This window comes from Osmia lignaria, chromosome 12 (genome assembly GCF_051020975.1).
Source record: "Osmia lignaria lignaria isolate PbOS001 chromosome 12, iyOsmLign1, whole genome shotgun sequence".
NCBI classification, from domain to species: Eukaryota; Metazoa; Arthropoda; class Insecta; order Hymenoptera; family Megachilidae; genus Osmia; species Osmia lignaria.
In genome coordinates this window covers 5400666-5412005 of record NC_135043.1, presented here as the reverse complement: position 1 = coordinate 5412005, position 11340 = coordinate 5400666, and the positions used below count along the sequence as shown (strand labels likewise).

Here is an 11340-nt window from a genome sequence, read left to right as displayed (position 1 = left end):
CTTTAAAGAACAGTCCAGTGAAATAATATTATCACGGTATCGCAAAGTTTCTACAGAGGATGCTTCTTTTCTTTTCCCTGCTCCCCTTTCGCCCTATGAGCAGGCTCGAAATCGACTTAAGCTGAGAAGTAATGAGATTGCTTTCTTTAAGGAAGAGGCAAGCAAAGAAGGTTCCTGTGGAAAGAAATATCTTAAACGCACCCTCCGTGAGAAATAGGATTTCCATTCGCTCGAAAAGAACATGCAATTTTGTGCACGAACATGATCTTGACGCGTGATACAATCATATGTACGTAATTTGATATCTCTGCAAATACGTTCGTAATTGCATCACGATGCTTGAATTTATCAATGAACTCTTGCGATAGGGTCAACAGGAAATGAAAAGTAAATATTTAGTATCATGGTCCAGATTTGATCGTTACAGTAATCAATCTAATCCTTGATTCAATCAAATTTGTAATGACAAATTTGTAATTGAGGCATAAATTACTCGCGCTATGTTTCGTAATAGATCATCAAAATTGCAGAATAAAAAAATTCGTCTTCACGATCTGTTCAATCAGGATGTATGGTGATTCTGTAGGACAGGCTGCTTGAAATTGTCGAACACGTGCTGGTCGCACAATAAGCAGCCTCCTCGTAATCGAGCTCGTAAAAGCAAGCTTTACGATCGGGCCCAGGTTACGCAAAAAAGCCAATCATATCAGCGTTAAAGCGGAAACGACGGATACAACACGTAGCTGGTGCACCGGTTGGTATAAAACATCGAAAGCAGGGCGAGTTGTTGGAATTTTACATCCTCCCTTTTCGGCCTCTCCAGCGATAATAAATTTCGTTGCTGCTCGCTGTACGTTTACAGCCCCGTGTTATGAGAGTTCTGCACGACTCCCTCCTCGAATTTCCGGCCCATCGATCCCTTCTTCTCGATGCAAATTACGGTAAAGCTCGTTCGATATGGCGAGCACGCGGCACCTTAGCTTGTTTAAAGTAATCGAAACTCGATGAAACGACGTTTTCATTGATAGGTGGAAAATTTCCGGCTGCAAGGTGAAGTACCATCGTTTATACTCGTGGAAAATTGATATCAATACCGAAATGGATCAGCGTATGTATTGTGTAAAAGATAACGATTTATGGTTCGAGCAATTTTTGAAATTGAATCAACAATCTTCTGTAATTTAGAGAAACTTTTACTATGGAGACTTATCAAATAAATAAATAAGCGAATACTTTAACATTTTGACTATCATCAGATAGTGCTTTTATTTTAAAAAAATATATACATTACCTACTATTTTTACAATATTTCATTATCTTAAACGCAAACTCGACGATCAAGGTGTCAAGTTTAAATTTCGTGATTAGACATTTCAAAAAATGTCCCTTAATGTTGATTTTCAATGTCTTAATTGCACGTCTTACATTGCACTAGTGTAAATTGACGTTTCATTGGAGCCAAACACGACTCTTTGATAATTTTGATGCAACATATTTTTCAGTTGTTCCGAGTGTTCCCGGTCCCTGGTCTCGCAGACCACCTTCACGTCCACGCTGAAGATGTCCGCCATGATCCAAGCTCGCTCGTGCATGATGTCCTTTATGGAGACACCGATGCTGGCCAACATTTTGCAAAGTTCCGCGATTCCACCTGGCCGATCGGACACAGTCACCGCAAACTTCAAAAGGCGACCTTCCGCTGCCAAGCCTCGTTCCAAACACCTTCCCAGTACCGTTGTGTCTATGTTGCCTCCGCAAAGTGGCAACACCACTCTAAACAATGGTAAGAAAAAAAAGAATTGAATATAATTCAAAAAATAATTAAAGAATAGAAGTTCCCAAATTGTTTCAAAAAATATAAATTACTCTGCTATTGATTTTACCACCTTTTTTTTGCGATGGATAAAAAACGAAAACGACGTTTACTATACATCGAACAACATCAAACAACCTTTTCCCTTTGAGTTCTTCCAGCTGACCGGCCAAAATGGCGGCTAAACCGGTGGCTCCAGCACCCTCGACGATGCACTTTTCGTTCTCCACCAATTTCAAGATCGCAATGGCTATCCACTCCTCCTTCACCACGACTAATTTGTCAATCAATGGGTTAGCCGTGGCAAAAGCGTTATATCCAACCATGGGGACCGCCAAACCATCGGCCAAAGTGGACTCTATAGGTGTGTGTATAGGTCGATCCGCCTTTCGCGCCGAATGGAAACTGGGACACCTTTCTGATTCAACGCCCTGCAACGTTAATAAAAAAAAAGAGCTGTTGAATATTGGAAAAGAGATCGGTCGATGACCCTTCTCGTCGATGAATGAAAAAAGTAGGTTTAGGTGAACGAATAGGGGCTTACGATGATCGTTATGTTTGGATGAAGCGTTTTCACTGCTAAAGCTACTCCTGCGATCAAACCACCACCTCCAACGGGGATCACAACCGCGTCGATGTTTGAAACTTGTTCTACGATTTCGAGACCCAGGGTTCCTTGACCTGCCATGATGTCTGGATGATCATAACTGAAATCGTAAGTTATTAGAAAAAATTAATAAATTTCGAATTAAGAATATTCATTAAAAAGTAGGACAAAAATTTCGGTACCCATTTATATACGTCAATCCTTTTTCTTTCGCGTATCGAAGAGCGATACGTTTCGCCTCGCCCATGTCTAATCCTTCGACGATCACGTTGGCACCGTATTGACGACAAGCAGCGATCTTCATGATGGGCGCCAATACTGGCATCACCACGGTCACCGGTATCTCTAGTTTGCATCCATGATAACAAAGCGCAAGAGCGTGATTGCCCAACGAGGCTGAGATCACACCGATCTTCTTCTGTTCCTCGGGCAGCATCACCAAAGCGTACCTAGCACCTCGTTCCTTGAAGCTTCCCGTCAATTGAAGGAAATCCTTCTTCAAGTAAAGATCGATACCCGTCATATCTGACAGCCGTGATTTCTAAACAGTCGAGTAACAGAGATTACGAAAATTCCATAGAATTTTCCATCGATTTCGACGAATTCCCGTTGGCAAACGTACCACGCATGGCGTGTTGATGATTCCACCTTTGATCTTGAACGCAGCCGAGGTAATGTCCTCGAAGGTGATCTTGTGAGGACGGTTCTCGACGCAGAACGGATCGATCGGTTGTTCCTCGTCGTCCTGTGGACAAACGTGTACACCGTTTAACCTTTCTGCGTTTCCGCTTTTGCTCCATTTGATACGATTGAAACCGTGCACCGAGAGTAATCTTGTCGCTGGTAAACGCGCGAGGAACGCGAGGCAATTGAACACAATACATATCAACGAGCAGATGATCGAGTTAGTTTCGTTACGATATCGTAATCCCATGTTGATCGTTTCTATATGTTGGCAACGTATGAAAGATGATTCCACGATGATTTCGATCGGCATGTAAATAAGACGTAACGATAATTACTTGAACTGTGGATGAATCAAGGCCATTGTTTCCGTTTCCGTTTCCCGCGATCGTGTCGTACTCGCGGCCGTTCAAATGATCCTGGGAGCTCGATTTTTTGTTCAGGTCCCTCATGATCGCGGAGGAAGAGGCTTGAGACGCGGCAAAAATCGACTGCACGTTCGCGAATCGGTCGAGTTATTTATTTAATCGTAAAAGCCACGTATCGTGGCGACGGTGCTTATCGGCCACGACCTTCGACCTTCTTTCTCTACCGACTGAGAAAACTGTGAAGAAGTCTCGTGATTGCCATACTTCCCTGATCATTTTCCTCTCTGTCTCTCTCTTCGAGCGATAACATTAGTAATCATCCATTGGATACAAACAAACCAGGGAACGAGATCGTGCACGTGCCAGTCCAGGACCTTTGCACCGTGTTGAATTAATAAACGCGAACAAAGAAGCCATCGGACGCGTTGAAACCAAGACTGGTGACCCTTGTGAATCGCTGCTAATTTTTAGCCAATGATAACCCTGATCGATTAGAGTTTTGGGCATTTTTTGATGAGCGATGGGAATTACCTTCTTTGAGGTGATACTAACGTTGCAAACTTTACCGACAGTCAGAAACAAGAACACAAATTACGTCGTCATTACTAACCACAAATTTAGTTCCTCATTTTTTCTGTAGGGCGCAGTTCATTCGTTTAGTATATTCGACAGCGCAATCATTCGCAGCTCGTGTATGTGATTAAATTGTATATTATGTATTAAAAATACAAGAGACAGAAGACAAACTCGTTGAAGACATTGAAGAGAAGACCAGAATCATGACTTTTGACATCATATCCATATTGTCTTCAGAAATGCGTAAGCTGAAAATTTATACCCTATTTTGTCGATACAGATACGAATTAAAATAACATATTTCACATTTATTCTGCTTTTATGGTGAGAATTTATTAAATACCATTAATATCTTATGTATTTTTCTATCTTTTTTCATATTTCGGTGCTTTTAAGTGAAAAAAAGTAATTTTAACCTTATTTCAATATGGCGTTGATAATTTTCAACGAATCTTTCCGTTCTTTTAATGTTAAAGTTACAAAGCAATTCGAAGTTTCTACCAATGCTTATGATTGGTCGTTCCATGATGGCGTCCTCCTATTTAGACCAATCAGATTCATCGTTAAATGTGTGTTGCGCGGGGTGTGGTAGAGTGCAACAGTCCTCTTCGAAGCTTCGTCCGTTTGTCACGTGTCTGCAACAGGTAAGGTTAAATTATCTTCAAATATTAAATTATATTGCCGATTGGGTGTTAACAGTACAAAAAACAGAAAGAAACATCGAAGAGAAGTCTGAATTCTTGATCTTTAACATTAATTCGGCGTTTTCTTGAAAAATTGGCGTGTTACAAATTTTTGCTCTCGCCGCGAATGCACAATAAGAGTGGAACAGCAGAATCTGAATTATTTTCTCTTTTATATCATTAAGTTCCTAAACATTATTGAATGTTTTTAGTACTGTTTCACACAATTTGTTGTTTTTAATTTAATAACGTTCTTTCTTGAGCATCGTAATATTATTCCTGTTTAGACCTGTTCGTGTAGTTGCTTAGATATCGGCCGATACCGGAATATACCGAAAAATGCCGAGCGATGCTGACCGGTCTTCGTCGAAAAGGAAGGTCTCGCTATTTCTCTCGCGAAAGTCGAAGTGACAAGACGTGTTGAGAGCATCCTTCCGCATAAGTAAGTAAAGTAGGTACGCATTGTATCTATTAAAATATTTTGCATAAATTATAGTTCGATCGTTTATTAATGATAACTTTATTATTGTTGATTACATTTTATGTACATAAATTCGTCTTTCTTTTTTATTACAGATATTTGATGGATATTGAAAGGACGCCATGAAACCTGATATGGGTTTGAAGTAGAATTTCGTAAGAATTTATTGTTTTAATTTATTGTAATCAATTATTAACGTTTATTATTACTTTTTTTCATTGAGTCGTTGTTAATTATAAGCATTTTTGATAATTAATTGCTACCAAGGTACCAAGAAAGAAAAGATTAGAGACATTATTTTTCTTTAATCAATTCATAGAAAAAGAATAATTAATTTTTAATTTTATTAAATAATTTCGTCTAGTATTTTAATACATTTATTTTGAATTAGAAAAAAATTGAAATAATTCGTATTTTACTGAAAATGATTGCTTCTCTGCAATTATAAATTATTTTAAACAATCTATTTTTGTTAAATCGTACTAATTACAATATCCAGCTTTTTTAATCACGTGCGTTTTTAAATCACGTCCAGGTTAAGCATGATTAATTATTGGACTTTGTTTATTGAAAAGAATTTAGACAATTTATAAATCACGACGTAATTGAATTTTCAACAATTTTTATGCTTACAATTCAACAATAGAAATCCTCTACTTTAAGAAAATGGTTTATTATATTTATTTAACAATGATTTTCTATTCTTGTAATATTCATTGAAATAATTATCAACAAGTATTTAAAACATTTCATTATTACGAAATAATCTAGGGATTAATATTCACACATAATAACGTACTTGATTTCCTTAACGAACGCTTAATAAGAAGAATGTTTGTTTTGTTTTGTTTTGTATATTTCCACCCATCCCCAACCTCCTCACTAATCTTTTCTTCCAGGAATTATTGTGGCCGCGCGCAAGGCGGTCGGTAGAGTCAGTGTTTGTCCGAACATATTTCCAATGTTTTCATGTTTTCAAGGGTGAACTGGCCCTAATAGAGTTGCGTTTGTACAATTAGGAATCACGCGAAAGTAGAGTCAGTGTTTGCTGCGTATTTTAAAATATTTTCTAGAGCATCGCGGCTCTGATTTTTCTTTTGCTATCGTGAAAGTAGAGAGTAGAGTATAAAGTTTCCATCATTGGTCCACCACTGCAGAGGAGTCTTGGACGTTGCTCCATAAGGAAAGAGTGTAAGTATCTTATTACTTTATTTAACTAATTTTAATTCAAACAGAATAATTGACAAAATTGATAATTTGCAAAATTAACGGTAATTCTTTTTTGTTTTGTTACAGATAAACTTTTTCATCTTGCCGAGTTCCTGGACGGATCCTGATGGCTTTCTTCACGACTTCCGTCTTCTCCTGTAAGTCAACCTCCTACCTGGTTATTATGCATCTTCCTACTTGACTGCCTGAAGAAGAGTATATCTGCGAACGGTGAGTCGCATGTTTTATGGTTCCTCTGGTACCCAATCATGTCGTAGGACGAATGGTCCGAATCGACACGGGTTACCAGTTGTATACGTGCTTGGCAAGCATAGTGACCATGGGTATGATTATACCCATGAGTAGTAACATTTTTATTGTTTCATTTCATTTAGTTCAGGCTAGGTCTTCTTGTACTTCGCGTTTAAATATTATTTCTATTCCACATATTCCAATAGATTTTTATGAAATATATGAATCCTTTTAAATGTTACAATTTTATAATAAAATTTGGAATATGAAATATTTTAATACTGAAATAATTTTATTTAGTTTTTCTAAAGTGAAGAAGTCAAATACGATTCAAATCGATATAATATTGATAATATATTGTATAATATGTATATTGGATATACATGTTAATGATATTTTTATATTGATTTAATTACATGTTGTACACTGTAAATTCAAATATAATTTGAGAATTTTTTATGAGTAGTAAAGTTCAACTCATTCTATAGCGAAGTTTAACTTATTTATACGTTCATGAAAAATTGAACAATTTATGTGCAAGAAGACAATTCGCGACGGGTAGATTTCCAAGTCAAAGTAATCTATTTCAACACATTTTGCGTATTCTTGAAAATTTACTCTGAGGAGGGAGTCGCCCGAGGATGTTCTATTAATTTTCACAATAAATTCTTTTTTCACTACAAAGAATTCTTAATTAGAGACATTAAATTCTTTTTTATTAGAATTTTGCATTTCTTAAATTAGTATTGCGAGAAATTTCCGACGCGAGAGTAAATATGACGATGCACTGACTAGTATTCGGTGGGAATCCTTTTGGTTTTTAATCTCAATCCTATGTATTATTTAATTAATCAAATTAGTTACAAGGATTCCGCGGCATAAGACCGTGAACACCATCTCTGGGAGATATACCCATGCATTACTAGGCCTTTGCAGGCGCAGTTTTAGAATACGGAACACTTCCATATGTTACCATATTCTAAACTGTAGTCCTTTTGTCTATACTATGGGTGTCCGCAAATCTGACACCGTTGGATGCAACGTGTTGGACGGGCGGGTAGCGCTCTTAGCGAAGGGGTGCACTCTGTCCTGGCGTTACGACGTCCAGGCGGGGTGGGTGGTATGTAGCGTCTGGCGTAAGTCTAGGGGGCGTGAGACCCTTCGTTGCCAGCTGATATTAGCAGTGCACCATGTTTGTGTCATAGTTGCTCAATTTTACTTTTCAGTATTTGTTCTTAAAGCTTTATATTTACAAAGTCAAGACACTTTTATTAAAATAGTGAAATATTAGCCCGTTAGATGTTTATGTACTAATCATGTTTGTAGATCAGGATTTTCAGGTTTAACCCTTTCCGTGTTTATTGCCAAAGCCCATTCACGTGCCCAGGTGCTACTTGGATGGGTAGAGGCAATGGGCACGATGATCTAGTTCATAAGAATAATAATTAATAAGCGGCTGGCATTGTGTTAGTATATCGTGCACGATGTAATTTCCACATATGGTGTGTGTGTTTTTAGGCTGTGGGATTGCGTCGGTTTGATAACTTTTTCATTTAACTTTTAATTTGAAATAATATTTTATTCAACAAGATGTACATCGAACGTACAAACCAAATAATATTATTACCATTACTATTACTATATTGCCATTACTATTACCATGATTATTACCATTATTATGAAATATTCTATAGCAAAATAGTTAATTAAATTTTGTAATTTTCATTATACGCAATGATTGCTAGCCTTGCCAGACGATTTCAGTGAAAAATGGTACGTACCGTAGAGTGTGATGTGAGATGAAACTCGGGTGACGGAGGCGTCCCGGGACGTTCTCCCTAGTTTAGGCTCTTGCGCCCGGGTGGAGTGTATGGGGGTCGTGGAATGAATTTTTGTGAGAATGTGATTTTGCCTTTTTTAAATATAGCGTTAGTTAGGTAGGTAGTATACGTTCTGGTGTGTGTGATAGATTGTAAGTAGGTAGGGCCGGGACAGGTTGTCACAGTCTCTTGGTCGGGTAGGCGCGATTTCGCGTGATCAACCTGTACCTGGAATATATTTGAAGAATTGACGATACCATCGATACGAACGGAGTATGCCGTTCGCCTTCGATTCTATCTGTACAATTTTTTAAATTTTTGGCGACTTGATAAGTCGTCATACGCGATCGCGATGGCACGAAACGCACAAGTTCTGCTCGAGCAGGGCACGTGTGCACGAACAACGACTTATATAAAGTCCTTTTTCGTCCACGTGTCAATTAGAGTTTCGCGATTTTTCTTTTTTGTTGATTGTTTTTTTTTTTTATTTTGCGAATTTGCAAGTCTCGAGCTTTAGATATAAGTTTCAGGTGGGTGGACCGCCCGAAGAAAGAAGTGGCTATATGCTGAAGCGCCCCGACAAACTGTCTTTCAAAAGGGGAACTACTAATGATTTTGCATCCTTTTGCAAAAAAGGATGGGAAATCATTATCGTTACTACTTTGTCACTATGCTTGCCTGTAGTTGTAGTTTTGTAATTGCAGGAGAAGAGGGGGCCCGTGACCCCCATGGTTTTGGGCAAATCGCGTTTTCAATTTAGTGTTGCGAATATTAACCACGGTTCAATTTAGTGTTGCGAATGAATATCGATCACGGTTCAATTTAATGTTGCGTATGCATGATTATCGTGATTTTCATTTAGTGTTGCAAACTTTAAATATCGCGTTTCTTTTTTGCATTGCTTTGAAATAGAATTTAACTTTTCAATGTTGATTGCTTTAAGATTTTTGAGAGTTTTGCTTTTTAATGTTGATTGCTTTAGTGTTGCGAGTAAAAAATTCACGGTTTGAGAATCCCTCTTTTTTGCATTTTAAGTGCATGTCTCTTAAAGATAGCGTTGCGAATGACATTAGCGCGATTGTTTCCCAGTGTTGCGACTTATAAATACGCGATTGCTTTGCATTACTTTATAGAATTCCCTGCTAATTAGTGTTGCGATCATGAATATTCGCGTTTTGCATTAGAGTTGCGATATATGATGAAATGCCCAAAAACGATCCAGTGGAGTTGCCATGGTCCATAAGGCAGCTATGGACCAGCTGCTGTGATACAGCCTTGGATTGGCTGTACCCCTTTTTTAGATTAGTGTTGCGTCTTACAAAATTCGGTAGATTTGAGTAGTGTTGCGTTACAGTTCGCGTTTTTTCTTTTTTTCTTTTTTTCAGCTTAGCGTTGCGCATAATGGAGCAGCCTTCACGCGTACGTTTTTGTACATATTATATTATTAATGAAATTAGTGTTGCGAATGAATTCGCGATTGTTATTAAATTTTTTACTTTTTTGCATTTATTAAATTAGTGGAAGTAACTATGACTCACATTCGGTGGGAATCCATTGCTAGTCAAGGATTCCGCGGCCTAAGACCGTGAACACCATCTCTGGGAGATATACCCATGCATTACTAGGCCTTTGCAGGCGCAGCTTTAGAATACGGAACATATGAAAATATGTTACCATATTCTAAACTGCAGTCCTTTTGTCTATACTATGGGCGTCCGTCAATCTGACACCGTTGGATGCAACGTGTTGGACAGGCGGGTAGCGCTCTTAGCGAAGGGGTGCACTCTGTCCTGGCGTTACGACGTCCAGGCGGGGTGGGTGGTATGTAGCGTCTGGCGTAAGTCTAGGGGGCGTGAGACCCTTCGTTGCCAGCCGATGTTTTGTCATAGTTCAGAATGTTTGCAATTTTGAAATTAGTGTTGCGTGTGATTTCGGTTTGTTTTATAGGGTTTGCTTAGGGATTGCTCTTATGGGCAGTCAAACTTTTCTTTTCAGGTTCCCCTGTACCCTCCCTCCCACTGCCCCGCCCTCATTCTTTTTTCTTCCCTTTTTTTAATTTTGAAAATTTTGAGCATTCGGTTATAGGAAATACTGTTAAATATTATATGAATTTAATATTTTCAGAATATTATTAAATACGATAAAGTTTTCAATAGATCTTTATTCAAAGTTTTATTTAAAATGGATGTTCAATTTATTTTGTGATGATTGGTGATAAATTATTTCAAGGAATATTTGTTCATTTGAGATAGCTTATTAAATTTTAATTCTACTTTATTTAAACAAAAGTAGTGGATAATTGTTGTTCGAGTTGTTCAGTTTTAGTATCAATTAATGAGTTTCTGTTACAGAGAAATATCTCAGGACGTGTTTTGGTAATCAATCCTTTTTAGTTTGTTTCAAGAAGTATTCTGGTATTAAGGTAATACGAATCTTATTATTTTTGAAAATTGTATCTAATCCTTTTCCATATGTTTCAGGAACTACTTTTGTATTAAGGTAATATGCGCCTTATTATTTTTGAAAATTGTATCCTATCCTCTTTAGTCTGTTTCAGAAAGTATTCTAGTATTAAAGTAATACGAGTCTTATTATTCTTGCAAATCTTTCGTAGTTTGTTTCAGGAAATATTTTAGTGAGGACAACAAAATCAAGAAATTCAGTGTATTTATTTATTTATGTATGTCTCTTTAAATTTTTAAATAAACATGTAAGTTTATGGTTTTGTAGAATGATTATATCTTAATGACTCTATGGTCATTAAGATATAGTCGTCAAACACTGCAATGTTTAATTAGGAAGCATTGGATTTAAGAGAATTTTTAATATAATTACGAGTGCTCGTAT

General features: G+C 37.4%; 1 protein-coding gene and 1 long non-coding RNA gene across 3 annotated transcripts; one reads left to right on the top strand and one right to left on the bottom strand.

Moving 5' to 3' along the window:
• Nucleotides 1-1257: 1257 nt before the first annotated feature.
• On the bottom strand, nt 1258-3704 carry Srr (Serine racemase). 2 transcript variants are annotated; one of them, XM_034321261.2, is made up of 6 exons: nt 3443-3694; nt 3043-3165; nt 2603-2961; nt 2358-2520; nt 1952-2244; nt 1258-1773 (listed from the first exon to the last, which is right to left on the bottom strand). In XM_034321261.2, exons 1-6 carry the CDS (start codon nt 3554-3556, stop codon nt 1422-1424), a joined length of 1404 nt encoding a protein of 467 aa, XP_034177152.1. In that variant the 5' UTR covers nt 3557-3694; the 3' UTR covers nt 1258-1421. The 2 variants fall into 2 exon arrangements, with proteins under 2 accessions (XP_034177152.1, XP_034177151.2); XM_034321260.2 differs by having other exon boundaries at nt 1438-1773; nt 1867-2244; nt 3443-3704.
• Nucleotides 3705-4016: 312 nt separating this feature from the next.
• On the top strand, nt 4017-5548 carry LOC117602794 (uncharacterized). The gene is made up of 4 exons (XR_004581026.2): nt 4017-4291; nt 4525-4692; nt 5019-5173; nt 5308-5548. It is a non-coding gene; the product is annotated as an uncharacterized LOC117602794 (long non-coding RNA).
• Nucleotides 5549-11340: the final 5792 nt, after the last annotated feature.